Genomic DNA, 16597 nt, shown 5'->3' with positions numbered 1-16597 from the left:
GGCGTGACCTTTAGGTTAGCTGGCAGCGTACTCCTCAACTCTAATATCCGCCTGCGATTCCCTTATGTACGAAGTGAGAGGAGACGATTCAAAATGCACCTCAGAAATCTGAGGCGCTCGAAGGGCTTATTTGATGGTCTCTGTAGAACCTGCCACTCGCCATTTATTAGTTCGTCCTACTTCATCGCAGCCCGTGGCGGGCAGCCACCTTGGGCATTCGAACTCGTCTTGTCATAACAACAACCCCGTTGCTAAGTCCAAAAGCGCACGCCTGTGTAGGCCGCGGAGCCGTCTCTTTGCAGGCTGGAATGCAGATTTCACACGAATTAAATGACTGCTAGAAAAACCCGACCTGCTCAGCAGTGGGGTTGCGGATAAATTGAGTAGCAGCTTAAATAAGCTATCAGACTGCAGGTCCTATCGCACTCGTGCCCTTCTCCACAGCGGGAGCTGATGCCCCATGCCGTGCGCGCACCCATACCCATTGCAGCAAAGTCTGAATCGGTGCAGTATCCGGGCGCACAGTTCCAACTTTCAGAGGCAACAAAAATGTCCAGCATCATTTACAAACGCGACAGTTTTCGTCGTCAGGAACTAGCCAGCTCACCATGCCGCTGGCCGTGCCACCAACCCCCATCTGGCCACCACGTGGCAGAAAGTGAGTGCACGCTCAGCAGCTCTTCGAAGCAGGAATTCGCTCTGTTCCAACTCCCACCAATGTCTGCAAGCTGGGCTTGCAAAGCAATAAAGGGCACACAAAATATTCAGCGGTGCGTACAAGGATGGCAGCAGTTGAAACCCTGGTTTTGGCATTTGGAATAAAATGAAGGCGACAATACGTCACTCTTTGGAACTGTCTGAAGCCCTTCCAACAAAATTATGCCTCGATGGCCGATACAGGATGCGATTCATCTGTACGTCTGGAGGGTGGGCTACCTGAAGAGGACCTCAACCTCCCGGCGTGCTCACTGGTCCTTTTCTGTTCACCGCCTGGAGAATCTCCCTGTCCCTGTATCTCGGTGGCACATGAGCCACGCGGTGAATTGGAACCCGAACGTGAATTTGGGCGTGTGTGAGATTCATGAGTGTCCCTCGAATCCGCTGTGCCTACCTTGTCGCTACGCACTGACGGACACTGCTCTACGTCGGAATGAGCATTCACGCGAGAAGCTTCTCGAGAGCCTGGACAATCCCGTTGGCGTCTCGACGATGATTCATGGTCTGCATGCGATGCCTCGCGTCTTGGAGACCGCGATCGGTTCCTCCTCTCGGAGTAACTCCTACTCCTCCTACGCAGTTCAAGCACGCATATACGTTGGACGCGGAGAGCTCTGACGTCGAATAGAATCTGACCGCAAATTGCACCGCAAAACAGCGTACGCCGGATGAGACAAACACTTGAAAAGGGTGAATGCCATTTGGTGAGCGCTCACCGACCACCACGCTCGTACTCCTCTTCCCCAGCGGACCCCTGAAACAAGCAAACAAGTGCAACAAACGTATCTTCATTCAAGGATGCACGCACAACTCGTTTTCATCTACATCGGGCAGGGCGCCCCAAATAGAGTGCTCAGCAAACTGCTATCACGGCCAATGTCTCACGTAGTCGCGCTCTACGCGGATCTGTGCACGGTGGAAAATGTTGCAGAATTCGCTCCGGTCCAAGCGCTTGATCGCGTACTCCATTTCCTCCCTAGTAGGATACTCCACAATACCTACCTGAGCAGCGCATGACAGAATGGTTATTGATTCAGTAAATTGTCACAGTGTGGGAGGAGGCGTTTAAAAGATACTCCTGACAGCACCGGTTCTGGAATACTCCAACGTTGTCATGCATTATTAACAAAACTCATGTTGCCACGCCGCAGTTGGCGTACCCCGAAGGCAGCATGCAACGATTAACAAAACTCATGCTGCCCCAGTGCTGCATAGTCCACTTCAGGATAAAGGCTCCGTTCCCGAGAAAATGTCAATATAGTGCCAGACCAATCCCTCTGAAAAAATGAAAATCCAGATGAGAACCAAGAACAGGAGCTCCCACGGCCCACGTCCCCGGCGCTGGGGTCACATACAGACCCTTGCAAATTAACTCCCCAGAGCCAGCTGGGTCAAGCTTCTCAACAGCATCGCGAATCCAGAACAACTTCAAATACCTCTCCCTGAACCCTACACCCCCCACAGATCGGATGTACCTGCAGCGTTCCTCTAACACAACTGTTTCCCAACCGCGTGCGGCATGTTTTCGTTGATCAACAAAAAGCTCAACACCAAAAGTCTCCAACACAATGAGCTCCAGTCCTGATACTCGCTTTCGTACTCAGCAAGATACGCCAAAGTCGCAAAACTCGCGCGGTGCGTCCCAGGCAACCTTTTGCTTGAGAAGCCGAGCAGTGTTCCACTGCCAGCCACACAGACGGAAAACTTGAAAATGCACGGAAATGTGCAGCTCCTGCTCCTCAGTCTTACCCTGTTCTCCACGCTTGCAAAGCCAACATCTCCAGCCTTTCGCATATGATCCTTCAAGTCCTGCCAGCTTGCAGTTGGAGGAAGGCCATGAACGCGAACTCGGAATGCCGACCTGCAGGCAATGAATGCACACAGTAAGGGCTGCAGAATAGGTGCGCGCCAAGAAACCCTTGAAGGACGAGCCAAACACACGAACGTCGGAACAACTGCACTGCTACTGCACGTACAACACGCAGCCAGTAACGGCCTTACACATGTTGTGGTAAAGCCACGTTGTCTGCTGTTTCACTCGAAATCTAAACTCAGCTGTCCCTTGAGCAGACGCCACGAGTGTTGCTACGCTCAGACGCAGTTAAGGCTGGGGTTTCACAGCTGGGGATTCGACACACCGTCTTGGAGGTCCGTACGATCCGCCATCTCCGCCTCCACGACCGCCACGTCGCTCCCCACCGCGTTCAACTCGAAGGCACATATCCCCGTAGCGCATCCCATCTCGCCGCTCGATTGCGTCATCCACTGAGCTGAATATGACACAAACGCACACGCAGAGACAGTTTGGAGTTAACCGCAGCCCCAAAGAAGATCGAGGAGTAGGCCCTCTATGAAGCTGGGTAAAATAAGGATTTACAGCCATGGTCTACTCCCACTCACTACTTGTCATCGAAAACGACGAAGGCAAAGGATGTATCATTCTTCCGGCTCCTTTTAACTTCGATGTCACGAATTCGCCCGAACTGCACAACGCCCTCGCGAAACGCATCAGCATTCAGCTGCAGTAGAGCTTTCGATCAGTGCACTTCTGCTGAAGCACAGTGTTTGCCGCTTACCTTGTAGAAAAGGTCGTCTACTTCGCGCTCTGTGACGTCATAGGGCAGGTTGCCTACATAGAGGCGCTCGGAGGAGTAATGCTGTCTGCTCATTATACTGCACGTAGAACCCAAAGTGAGCATGTAAGCCGGACTCAAGAGCATCTGCACAGAATAGATGATGCATAACTTCGCGAAGGCGTCCGCTCTGTGGCTCCACGAGGGAGCGTGGTGCTACATGGCAATTGTGAAGATACTCCTACGCGGATAGCTATTTTTGGAGTTATAATCTGTACTATTAAAGTTAATGGGAAGGGAGTGCCACGCACCTAACTTCAATGCTAGCAGGCTACAGCTTCCGGCGTATATCGGAGAGAGGTTGACATGGACGAGCCTCTCGCCGCCGTTCGAAGCAATGTACTTAGCTACAAACCACTCGTTTTCCCGTGTGGAGTTCCAGACAAATATAAGCTTGAAGTCTTTGGCAGATGGGGGGTACTACCCGTGAACAACACAATACTCCCCTGGGCCACTCCAGCCCCGCAGAGGAAGAGTGGGCCACACATACCAGGGGGGTTCAAAGGATTAGCGTAGGTTTGTTGGTCCTGACAATCCCTTATATTCATGGCTCAATACATATTAGTTCATGAATAAAGTGTATGGTGAGTGGGTAGATTCCGTCTAGCAAGCGTGCTAGTGAAGCACTGCTGCTTTAGGGTCACCAGTGAAGCCGTCCACCGGGTGCAGCGTGTTGCTGGTACGTCTCCTGCATCGCAAAATCTGCTTGATAGAAAGATTCTTGCAGAAAATGCGTCAAAACACACCTCTGGTGGTCTCCTACTCCCTTCTTGAGTGGGAAACGTAGCGTTGCCAGTGGTGGGTTGGACGGCGTACGGATGTGAACGCTCCCATGTGTTGGCTTAACGCTTGGGCCCAAGCAGGTCCTAAGAAGGAATTTTCAAGTGCCACAATTCCTGCTCTTTAATTAGAAAGCTCCGATAACTTACCAGAGCAGAGGAGCGCGATGCGTTGTGGAACTGCGGGGACTCTTCGCTTGACCATTCAGGTGGCGCGGTGTTGCAAGCATTTACCCTATATTGGGGTTGCTACTGCCAAGCAGAGAAGTCTTCGTTAGGCCTTTAGTCGATTCATTCATATGTGCTGCCCGACAGGGCGAAACTTCGCTACACTAGTAACCGCAAGGCACCACTGCGGAGTCGAACTGAACCTCCTCGAACTTACCCGTGGCCCCATCGCCTCCATGCGCCCTGGGAGCAACGGCACAACCTGGAGCTGTTGCGGAGAGGAGGGTTGTGGTAGGCTGGGTCTCTCCTTGCAGCAATACCAGCTGCAAGGCATCCGCACATGCAAGCATAGCCAAGCCCCTTTTGATGCACTAACACTGTAGACAATTGTTAGAGACTTACCTGGCACTCAGTACCACGCCCGCGAGCAAGGCGGAATAATTGCACCAACTTGAAATAGAGCGCGTTACATGGCGCGCACTGGTACAATTATACAATGGGCGAGTTCAGAAAAGAAGAGAAAGCGCATCTTCCTTTGAGGATTGGTCTACCTTGTTGGCAGCAGAGACGAGGAAGGGGCAGATACTTCTTCAGAGAACACGCACAAAACTGAACAAATATGTGTGTCAGCAGTCACTGCCACTCCTGTTGGTGTATACGGAAGGTAGGTTCAGTATTGTGAGAGCCAGACCGTCAGCGTTTTCCGACTCTCTTGAGGACACCTCCCTAAGAGGGCGTCAGTTGCTTTCACGCAAGCTTCCTGGGAGGGCGCTCCTAATGCCACTGGTGGTTAGCCTTTGCTGTTTTTTCATTCCAAACCTTTAACCAAGCGTTCAACAGCTAAGTTGAGGCGAACTGTGTCTATCTTCAAACTGCCGTCACATCATTGTATGGTGCTTAGTTCAACCGCACAGCTTAGCCCCTTCGCAGGCGATTTCACTACGAGTTACTTCCGCAGCGATCAGGGTTGCGTGAGCTGCCTGGATAGTGCCGTCAACAAGCCCAATGTCAAAAATCGTTTCCCGCGTCGAGCTTTGGTTCCTTTTTCCTTGTTAAGGTTGAAGGTACAGGTCCCCTGCATTCTAGGCATTTCTTGGCATATCTCACGGAGGAAAGCAGCGCAGGTTTGAGGGGGTCGGCGTCAGGAGCGGGTCGGTCTCATTTGCCTGTGCGGCTACGCTGAAACGGATCCGCAAACGCATTCGTCCAGCATGCAGCGTGTTTCAGCTGTTCTCCAAAAACCTGGAGATACAGGATCCAACGTTTTAAGCAGGAAAATCTTGCTTGGTTTGCGAGAGCAGAGAACTACGGTCTGTTCGCACGCGTTAACCAACTCCGTGATGTCATAGTGGAGTATACCAACCAGCAGGACAATTTTAGGCTCCCCTAACGGTTTTGTTTCCCATTAACCCCCATTTGTGAGCAAACCAAGGCTACCAAAACAGTTATGTCCCGCACTGCAACATTCGTCCCCCTGCTGAAGCAGACCCCCCAAACGTTGGGCAGCGACGTTGCGCTCAACGATAAATACGGGCACTGGCTAATGTCCTCCGGAAAGTCTCCTGTGCAAGAAGTGGCGACTGTAAAGAAGCCATTCCGTTACTTCTCTGCCCACTCAGACAGGGCACCTCCCCGCCGAACTCGTCGTTTAAGCTTCCCAAACGAAATGTCTTATGGAACGAATGTAAAAGCTACTGGCACCAAATATTCGCACTACGCATTTCCGATCTGAGGCTGGAGGGGGCATCTGGATAGGGGCTGATTTCTCCTGATCCTGATTAGGTCATATCCACAGCAGACAAAGCTTCATAGGTACTTGGTTCCTTTCGAATGCATGAAAGACTTCGCCAGGCGCAACTTTGCGGTAGTCTTGAAACGGCACGAACCAACCGTTCGCACATAAACAGACATTTTAAGTGATATTATTGACGACGGCAATTTCACCCAGATGCTCAATGGCAGAAATCTTCTTTTGCCCCTGCAGAAGCTTATTCACCACACCTTGCTGCATGAGGGGCGCACAAGCCGCACCAACTCGCATGCGTATTCACCCACATAACTCATCAGCTGTAAAAAACAGAGCTCATTTGCAAGCAGGCTCACTTTGCCTGATTTGAATAAGCAGGTACTTCCTGAAGATTGCAATAAACCCGTCTCTGGAGGAATGTGGAATGGAGTGGGATGCATGGGCGAAAGCCCATGCAACCTAACGACAGACTCTACAGATTTGCTAGAGTCCAGTTTTAGTGGCTATATTGGTTTTGTTGTTTGCTTACTAACTTCACTCCCGGCATTGGAAGCAAATGCTTTCTGTTAAGCGTTCAATACCCCTGGAGCCCCCACAGCTAATAGAACGAGCAGCGGCTCCTACGCATTGTTCCCCGTCATGGGGAAAATTTTGCATTACCCAATAGTTAAATGCGGAGTCTGGTGATGCCAAACTCTAGCAGAAGGCTCACGACCAACAGTGCATTAACGTGAATAAGTTTCTGTAGTCATATTACGCTGCGCAAATGAAGCTGCCATATTGTGCAGCCCCATCAACGCCTTTCAGGAGGGATGGCTGCGAAGTACATTGTGAAATTTTTTTTCTGAAGTGCGCACGAGTACTTCTTTTAGGGCTGTACATCGTCGTTGCTTTCTCGTCTGAAAATTTCTTTGGGCCTCATATACATCAGCCAGTCCAAAACTGTGTAGGCACCCCAATACAGTGAGTCAAGCTGTTTCACTGTGCGCGAATACTCTCTAGTGGGAGGCAAATGGCAGTGGGACTTCTCCGATGGAGTGGTGTGAAACACTTTGTTCGCATGCTTCCACAAAGGTAGCTCTCCTCCTGTGCTGTTTCCAAGTCCCTGGAGCACTGTCGCTGCTGCATACAGGATAGTTCAAAAGCGTCTTCAAGAAAATGGACGTTTTCCCCCTGAATGGAGCTTCGCATTGCATCTTTGTTTCCTGCCCGTTTTGCGCCTGCTATCGAGGAGCAGTGCCTCCTGAGAAGGCCGAAACTGGCACAGGCGGCTTGCCATGAACTGCTAGCGCATTGCTGCCGCCTACTGCCTTTCAGCCAGACTATGCTATGTTTACGTTTGTCTCTAAATCAAATAGTGACAGCTCCTGCTTTCCTGACCCTAGCTATGATTTTGCATCCCCAAGCCAAGCTGGTGCCTGCGTCCAAGTGTAGCGCTGGTGGCGTGAAGTCCGGAGGAGCTTAGGATAGAGTCTGAAGAGATTCCAGTGCTGTTTCTTCTCCGAAATCGCTTAAACAATGAGAATTGTTAGCCCATTGGCTTTCAACCATAGCCTTTGTTCCCCGAAGCGCTTTCTGCGAAATGTATGCAAAAAATTACCTTGAAAGCGGTTTACTTTGACGTTCCTATGGTGAAAGAAAGACGTACTAGCGCAAGTATTTTCCTTTGTGAAACGACCACTCTGCGTACGGTTTGTGAGCTAGTGTCACGGAGAGTGACCCTGTAGGCTTCAGCTGCTCGCAGCCTGAGGCTCCGCCCGTTCTGCAGGCAAACAGCGGAAATTTTCAAAAATTTTTCACTGAAATAAATGATCTGTTAAGTTGGATTATTAGGTAAAAGCAGGCATTAACACGGGAGCAACAAAAAGCGGACCAAGCAAACCAAGAACGTCGGTGGGAGCCAGCCCCGATCCGATGACAACGAGCATTAAACCAATTGCACTTGGCACCGCTAAAGGACAATACGGCGAAATATACACTATTTAGTAGGCGGGACTGTCGGGTTTCACCCAGACGAAACTCCTCAATGTTCGTTCCTGCTGCATTTGCAACTCCGCTGGCATCCATCAACACGAGTAACTGTGCTGCTGTTTCCCCACAACGCCAGCAGCCGCAGTTTCTAGTACCCATAAAAATATAGATATTTCCCCCCTTAAATGAGGAATTTTATTGATGGGATCCGTCAAGGAGAGATCTTAGCTACTGAGGCCCTCATGTAACCTAGTTTCACCACGCAGGGAGAAGGCCTTCAAAGAGGCAGAGCTGTCACAACTTCATCTGAGCGTGGCGGTCCAGACCGTCTACAGAGTGATACATTGCGGTTTATCTAGGTCGAGGACCTCCAGCGGAGTGATTACTAGAATTACGGGAGGCATCAACGGCCCTTCTCGACAATGGACCGAAAAAGGAGCGCCAGTTTTGCCCTTGACCAAACACCGACGCAAAGTAGACCAGGCAATCCACCAGATAATGCACAATCACATGAACCAAACGGTTCAGGACACAGCGCTACTCCTGGGGATGTTATCGGTGAAACACAAACCTCCGACCGTCTGCGTCGTCTTTTGGACCATTTGCCACAGTCACAGCAACCACAGTCAGGTGCAGCCGCAGCTCCAGACGATTCCCAAGTTATTAACCAGAAATCCGAACAGATTCAACAGCAGGAACAGGATTTAGGGGATGTAGAGCAGAGGCGAGCCATGGAGTTGCTTCGGTCTATGGATGACGACGCCGACAGTGGAGGGAAAGTAATTGTCTGCTCGGCCCCAGATGCAGGCGGCGAAAAGGGCGACCTTGGTACCTGCGTCGTACCTCTCTCTGATGCTTTGCCTGATGGGCAACAGTGTTTAGCCCATCGAACCCGCGGCTCCGAGGGTGAGGGTTCAACGGAGACTCCAGACGCTGCGGATTCTGCGATAAGGCCTTCGACGGCAAGAGCTACAGCACCTGTCGTTAATGTGGCAAATTTAAATACGGATGATTCGTACATAGCTGAGCTCACTATGAGAGCCCAAGAGAGTGAACGCGAGGATGTGTTGAAGGTGACGGGCAGCACAAGCAGCAACACGAACAAGTAGCTTCACACGATAGCTCTGCCTAGCAGAAGGGCAGCTAAATATCGCTATTGTGCGAACTGAGACCTACTGTCGCATATTTAGGGCAACCTTCATCTACACTTGTTTCGAAGCTTTACAATATGTATAACAGGAACTGGCGTCCTATCCAGAGTTAGAATTTTTACGGCGTGAATATGAAAAGCTTCATCAGGCCCTTAAGGCCTCTCAAAAAAATGAAATGGAGCTCAAAGCAAAGTGCGCCGCAGCAGCAAGTCCCGCCAAAACTGCAGAACTAACAGGATTTGTGGCATGATGGCTCTGTCGCGTCCAACCTGGCCGCAAAACTCTCGCCAAGTAACGCTCCTAGTGTTCTTTTTCTATGCTGATTTAGATGTATGGATCTGAGCAGTGCTCTGCAAGCTAACGCGCTGCAGGTGCATGCAGCACTTAAAGAAGCCAGCGGAGAAGAGGAAACAATCAAGAGGCTGAAGCGAGTTAGTTAAACAGCTAAGGTGCACCGTTTAAGCAGCTTCGCCGTTCCTGCACTTTTTACCTTGGACTAGAAACACGTTGGCAACAACGTGTTCTGCTTCCACTGTAATTGGTGTTACTTCAGGACTTAAGTGCTTCATTGATAGAAGTTGCTAACGGGAAGGCCCGGGAGGCCGCGGAAACAAAGGCAGCAAATCAACTTCGTGCCCAGATTGAAGAACTTTACAAGTGTGTTTTGATGGGACTACCTGTGCTACGCTGCATCACCCTTCTCACTTCATTGGAGAAATAAATGTGTGATGTTTTCAGGAGAATAGACGAAGAAGAACAACGTTCTTTACAGCAAAATGCCCGGTTGAACGAACTGCTGCAAGAGAGAGACAAACTACAATCAAGTAAACAGTTGTGAAGAGCATCACACTTTCCTGCGTTTTGAACAAAAAGTGGCTTATGCTGCTTACATTCTCTCCACGAGCAGGGCGCATTACACGGGGAACGGTCTGCTTGTTGTTAGACTGCGTCGGCTTGCACCGTCTTTCTCATTCATTACGCAGTGACAGATAGGCCTACGTCCACCAGTGATTCCCTCACAAGAGATATCGTTTACGCAATGTTGCTCAAACACTTTCCACAGCAAAAGCGAGCAGATAAAATTACGCGGGGGAACGGCCTGCATGTTGATAGATCGTTTCCGCTGGCACCGTCTTTCTCATTCATTATGCAGTGACGGATAGGCTCACGTCCACCAGTGATTCCCTCACAAGAGATAATGTCGACGCGATGAAGACCATCAAAGATCTCGAAACCAAGCTAGCCAAAGGCAAGTCTCAGCAGGGGCCGAGCTCTGTTCCTGCTTCTTCCAGTTAACCAACAGAAAAGGTGAAAGTTTGAGCCAACGGGATCGGCGTGACCACAGAATCAGTTGCTGCAGGCTGCTTGGCAGTTATGTAGCTATGGCACTTGCTAACAGTTGTGTGGCACTGACTTCCCCCTTGTGCTACACTGCTACTTCGCTAGGTGGATATTCGAACCATTGCCTCTGGGGCTAGTTTTCTCATGTGGGTGTTATGTCTTCACAGGTCTGCAGGAGCTTTACACTACTCAAGAGCAGCTGCAGGATCGACGCGCTGCTGCTGATGAAGAGGCAAAGAAAAGGGAGAGGCTAGAAAGACAACTAAAGCAAAACAAGTGAAACTGCCCACACATACCATGAATTCTTGTAGAAAATTTGGCACATGTTTCGCTTGCGTTGCACCTATGAGCATCCAAATCGCTGAGTTCCGCAAAATAGAGTAAGGAAGGGACTCAGTCGGTTTCCCCTTTCTTAGAAACAGTTGCATTTCCCAAAAACATGTGCATTGCCGGGCGGCGCCCTGCAGAGCACACTTCGAGCAGCAGCAACAAGAACTCGCCAAGAAGCAGGCAGATCTGGCTCAGTCAGAGGAACAAGTCAGCATAAGCCATACGCCAAAACTAAATCTCCCTAGACTTTGTCGAAAAGCTTCTTAGTGTTCCTTGTCCAGCTGGACACTCGTCAGTCATGCTGAATGAGTCATTGTTATCTGTTCAGATAGCTGCGCTTCAGCAGCAACTGGCCATGACGCAGCAACAGGTCCAGCAGGAGGTACAGGAATCGCAAGAAATCCAGAGGCGCATAGCTGTAAGCAGTCTCCTCCCTTGGCATTGTGATATCATGTGTTTTGCATGTATGCCGCACTCGTGACAGCCATGTTTGATTTCTACATTAGTATCCAGACGCGACGTTGAGGGTCTGCAGCAAACGGAGCTTCGTTTGAACGACCAGATCTACAAAAACAGCCGTCTAAAGGCTGCAAACGAGTAAGCATTGCCTGCTTCACTTGTGCGCCAATGTTCTACCATTACACGTCTGCTGCAACGAACATAAATCGTGGAGTCTCACTCGCAAAGAGTGCCACGCGTGCACGAAAGGGCCCGACTGTGCTATGCTGCAAAGCATATTCTCCCACTTTCTGTATAGCTTCCTCCGATGTAGGGAAAGAGAAGCTGAGCTTAAGTCAAAGCAAGAAGAGATCGAGAAAATGCGAACGGAGAAAGTGAGCTACAGACGACTTGATGCGCGCAAACATAGCGCTATCAGACGTGCTGAGGCAGACGCAAGTGGCCCTTTTTTTTCTGGTCCAGAGTGTGTTCCTACCACTTTCTGAACCCTCTGAAACTCTTCGTTGCCTGGTGTGTAGAGCCTCATTTGCAGGAGCGCGTTGTCAAGCTGCATGAACTGTTAAAGAAAAAAATGCAGATCCTCGAAAGCGATAAACGCACCTTGGATGAACAAGCAACGGGTACGTCATGATAATCTACTATCCTGCAGAGTTTTCGCGGACGCTGCCTAGCCGCCGCAATTAAAACCCAGTTACTAGCACCCGCGTGCTTTTTAAAACGTTCAACTGCATTCAACCACAATGCCTGTTTGCGATCACCTTCCGTCTCTTGTGCTTGGAACTTGAAGCTCTAAAACTAGAAACGGCTGCTTCGGAGAGGGAAATGGATGCGCTAAAGCAGCAGGTGCAAAGCCTGCTGCTTAAGATGTTCCTGCCTTCACTGGAATAAACGCTCGAAACAGTAATGGGGTTGCTCATGGAAATGATTTTGCCCGTCTCGACGGCTAGATGTTTCTTGTGCGAAAAGCTTCCCTCCAGACTGTTATACCATGAATTTTCATAGCTAATTTTAGTTGCAAGGGCACGTAGTGTTGGTGGTAAATGCAGGCTGAGAATGATAAACGGCAAATCGAGTCACTGCTGCGCGAGAGGTGATCTGCTGTTTGAAAATTTAAAATGGAGTATATCCACTGGTCATGGGGCCACTATTAATTTGTGTGCCATTATTTGTGGCTTGCACCGAAAACTGCATGAGTTGATGTTGCCGTACCGTCTGTACCATACCAGGACTGCATGTGGGTGTTGGGGATACTTCGGAGCAGTCCCTAATACTCGGTTGGCACGCCTATCGCGTTACTGGTGCTTTTGCCGTGTTTAAAGGGATTTGCTATCTAAGAATCTTTTAAACGCTGACGCCAATGCAAAGAAGCATGCTGACCACGCCAAGAGACAACTAACTCACTGCGAGCATCTTGAAAAGGAAGTTGATGGGTATGTATACTCTCTGGAAACGGAGCTAATTTTGCTTTAGTAAATCTTTTCTCTCCAGTCCACCAGTAAACATGTTGGCCGGTCTTGTCGACTTTCTCGATAACCGCTAGCTTGAAGGTTCACCTATGTAAATTTTTGTTGCTGCTGCTGTCCTTCTAGGTTCCGGCGGGAATGCCAACAACTGCAGCAGAAAGTTGAGACGCTGGAAGCAGAAAGGGATCGCTATGGCCACACTCTAAACAAAAGCAACCAGAAGTGTGGCACTACCACAGCTCACATTATCAATCTCCCTGGAATAATTCCTGAAGGCATTATTAAGTTGTTCCTCGCCATGACATCGCAGTCATTCTTTCACCACGCTTTTGTCCCTAGTGCAATGTTGTGTAACCCGGTGCCGATTGCACAAGTCGTTTAGAATTTCGGCGCGGCATTTTTTGGTTTATATACATTTCCATGGCCTTGTAATTTTCCTAGGTACTTGGAGAGCCTCGAACAGCTCAAAAATGAGGAGCTTAGAGTGGCGGATCTGCAGCGGTCTATTGGGGAACAGCAGTCAAAGCTTGCTGCACAAAAGACCTTGTACGAGGCTGTAAGATCTGACCGGAACCTTTTTTCAAGGAATCTGATTGCGAGCCTCGACGAAATGACTGAACTGAAGCAGTAAACCACAAACTTACCTTCTTAAATAAAACGCATCAAATTAACGCCTTCGTGAATTCACAACGCAATGCAATACAGAGCGCAAATTTTATTTCCACATCTGCGAAGGCATTTTAGTATGTGTGTGAAGCCAAATATGCACAAGCTCTACCCTTGCACCCTCGCTGACTAGCTGCTGAGCCATCTCCCCCTAAGCGTTTGCTGTTTTGCGCTAGTAAGTTCAAGCTCATGTTTCAGCAAGTTGGCCAGCTTAAAGAGGAGATTAAGACGAAGGACGCCGGACTTCTGAAACAGCATTTCGAGCACAGGCGGATTACATCTGAAAATGAAAAACTGAAGGATGACCTAGGCAAGGCGGAGAAGAAGCTTGGCTTTCTTGAACAAATCATTGCTTCACAAAAGCAAGTTTAATGCACGTTTCTTTGCAGCCGAACTGCACACTTCCACCCTAGAAATGACAGCACTCAACAGGAAAGCGTCAAAGGCACTTATTATTTGTGAGCATGTTCGTAAGCGTATATTTTGCAAACGTAGTGGTGAGGTACGCAGACGAGAAATCAAGAAGCTCGAAGAAACAATGCAAGAGGCAACGGCTGAAAAGGCAAACCAGGGAAAGGAATTCTCAGCGGTGTGCAGCACAGTTGCCAACTTAGCGAGCCGTCCCTCTGCTTATGTTTCTGACGCTGCCAGAGCGCATGCAGTCGAATTTTTCTCTCTACTGGGCCGTGTAACATTGCTGACTGAGCGGGGTATTTTGTGCAGATATTGGCAGAGAGGGACATGCTGGGGACTCAGCTACTCAAGCGAAATCAAGAGCTATCTCTCCTCTACGAAAAGGTGAGAATCCAAGAGTCAACGCTTGCCAAGGGAGAAGCCCAATACAAGGTACGTTGTCCTGCGAATGAATATCATAGTAGTGCAGTCTGCTTTCTGCATGTGAGGAGCTACAAAGATCGCTTCTAATCTTCTATTCATTGTTTTTGAGGAATACGGCGTTCGTCCCTTAGAAAATGCCATACGTTTGGGGCATTTGACTTTAGAATGGGGATAGGGAGTTTTCGACTTATTCAGGAGCGACTGAAGGAAATTAAGGAGTGGAGCCGGCAGTGCCTGGCGTTTAGGCGGGAGCTTCGCAACCTTGAAGGAGGTGTTGCTGAAGTGGAGTCACTAAAGCGAGAAATCCTGCAACTGCAAAAGGAGTTACTGCAAGGTGCACCTCTTGCGAGAAAAGATTGTCGGTGCTGCGCTCGGCCGGTGGCAGCGCTATGTCCCAAACGCTCCTTGAATATGCATGTTTTCTTCATGCCCGCATTAGAACTTCTAAAATTCGGTCGTTGATATTTGAACTGTGCAATACGCAGAAAGGACGAAGGTCAGGGCACTCACTGAGGCCCTGGCAACGCCGATGAACGTGCACAGATGGAGACGGCTCGAAGGGACCGACCCTGCCAAGGTTGAACTAGTGAAAAAAATCCAGTCTTTGCAGAAGCGGCTCATCGCAAAAACTGAGGAGGTGCGTGGGATCCATACGCCAAGCTCTCTCCTGATGAGGCACCTATGTTAGGGGTATACGATTGCTTGCACATTGTGCCACGCATTTTGTGAGCTCTTGTGTGCTTTTGATGGTTCAGGTTATTGAGAGGGATCTGCAAATTCAGGAGAGGGAAAAACTCTGTGTGCAGCTAAAGGTAAACTCAAGGCATACGGAAAATGTACAGTAGCACCAGGAACAACTGACTCACCAAAACCAGGTGCACAAGGGTTGTAAAGGAAGGAAGTATGTGCTTTACATCCGTCGTCTTCTGGCTAGACAACTCTCAACAAGCAACCTGGAGCTGAGGTTTTCGCCAAGATGCAAAGTCTTCAAACGGTGAGAATATTCATGTAGGCCCAGTTGCCAGCTGCCAGTGGCGGTCTCTCGCTCTACAATCAAGGGACAACAATATTTTCACTTTCCCGCAGGATGTGCGTATGAAAACCAAACAGCTCCGTGCTGCTATTTCCGAGCTTCAAGTGCTGCACAAAGAGGTGAAGATCCACTTACTTGTGGTTTTCCCTTGACAGATGCTCAGCGTGTGCATACTGCATGACTGCATACTACGAAGGCCTCAGAAGAGGCGTCAACCTCAATGCACGTGCAGGCACAGTAAGATGTAACCTATTACTACCGCACGCTAGAGGGAGAGCTCCAGCCACAAAAATCACAATAATTATTGACTGCCAAAGGCGCCGATGTTTCATTTGCTTCGGTTTTCCCGCCTACTTTGCAGGTCACGTCGAAGAGAGACGAGATTGAAAGACTTCACAAAGAGCTTGAGGTGTCTACACTTAATCACCTGATAGTCATAGTAGATGGTTTCAGGAGCCGCTGCTTCCCAAAGCCGTTGTTAAACTCTGCATGCAGTGTATTTTTCGTGCAGGCAGTAAAATGTTGCTACATGGAAGAGAAGAGGAACGAATCTAGGGAGCAGCAGAAGCAGCAACACTTGCAACAGCGACAGACGGTTAGTGCCCCGCATCAACCTCATTCAAACCGCCAAACGTGCACAATTGATTGGTGCACTTCTTTAGTGCAACGCGTATTTGTTGATATGAGCCTTAACACGTAACAGTATGGGAGGGTGCAGGCGCGATACAAATGCCCGTGTAGGGACAGGTGCCGCAGGGCCCTTAGTATGGTTGCTATTCTCCAAATGATCTGCTGCAGACGGGAGATGTATCAAGGACGGACACTTTCTTTTCGTCCAGCACCTTCGAATTCCTCACCGGAAATATGTCAAGCGTCTAAAGTTGAATTATTTCTCCGGCATGTGTTCTTCGTCACGTGAAGGATCAGCAGCGCCTCCAGTTTTGTCCCGCCACTCGCACCCATACGAAGAAGGGCGCATGAGAAGCCCTGTCATCGGAAAGGTTTCAATCCACAATGCACTATGCCACAAGTCAAATAATGGCAACCGTTTATCAAGAAGTTGTTCTCTAAACTCAATCTTGACCGCGCTTTCTAGGGTTCATGTCAAAATGCCCGAGCTAGTGAGCCATGAGGAAGCTGAAAACAGGTGTTTTTTGTTTTTTCTGGTGGAAAGGAAGACAGATTGTACAATCAGCAGCACTGCCTGCGTATAGCTCGCAGATGCGTTAGATGTGCAAGTACTGTAAGAGATTGACGTGAAGTCTACCTCTAGGGAAGCTGCATCGGTCTGTCTGGAACAAG

General features: G+C 49.4%; 2 protein-coding genes across 2 annotated transcripts; one reads left to right on the top strand and one right to left on the bottom strand.

The window, feature by feature from the left end:
• Window positions 1–181: 181 nt before the first annotated feature.
• Window positions 182–3437, bottom strand: EAH_00013990 (splicing factor, putative; the record flags this gene model as incomplete). The annotated part of the gene is made up of 9 exons (XM_013394343.1): window positions 182–303; window positions 608–728; window positions 1112–1289; window positions 1434–1471; window positions 1603–1719; window positions 2467–2578; window positions 2856–2987; window positions 3118–3200; window positions 3294–3437. 9 exons carry the CDS (start codon window positions 3435–3437, stop codon window positions 182–184), a joined length of 1047 nt encoding a protein of 348 aa, XP_013249797.1.
• A 5000-nt stretch (window positions 3438–8437) lies between these two features.
• On the top strand, window positions 8438–16174 carry EAH_00013980 (Flagellar associated protein, related; the record flags this gene model as incomplete). Its single annotated transcript, XM_013394342.1, has 19 exons — window positions 8438–9088; window positions 9255–9358; window positions 9495–9597; window positions 9720–9823; window positions 9905–9990; window positions 10675–10783; window positions 10975–11044; window positions 11166–11255; window positions 11322–11434; window positions 11595–11670; window positions 12632–12726; window positions 12886–13068; window positions 13201–13315; window positions 14149–14271; window positions 14458–14624; window positions 14752–14899; window positions 15018–15074; window positions 15657–15890; window positions 16094–16174. 19 exons carry the CDS (start codon window positions 8438–8440, stop codon window positions 16172–16174), a joined length of 2709 nt encoding a protein of 902 aa, XP_013249796.1.
• Between the last annotated feature and the right edge of the window lie 423 nt (window positions 16175–16597).

The sequence above is a fragment of the Eimeria acervulina genome, genomic scaffold (assembly GCF_000499425.1).
Source record: "Eimeria acervulina Houghton genomic scaffold, Eah_scaff81, whole genome shotgun sequence".
Lineage (NCBI taxonomy): Eukaryota > Apicomplexa > Conoidasida > Eucoccidiorida > Eimeriidae > Eimeria > Eimeria acervulina.
The sequence above is the reverse complement of the archived record's forward strand: the minus strand, read 5'-3'. Positions and strand labels throughout refer to the sequence as shown.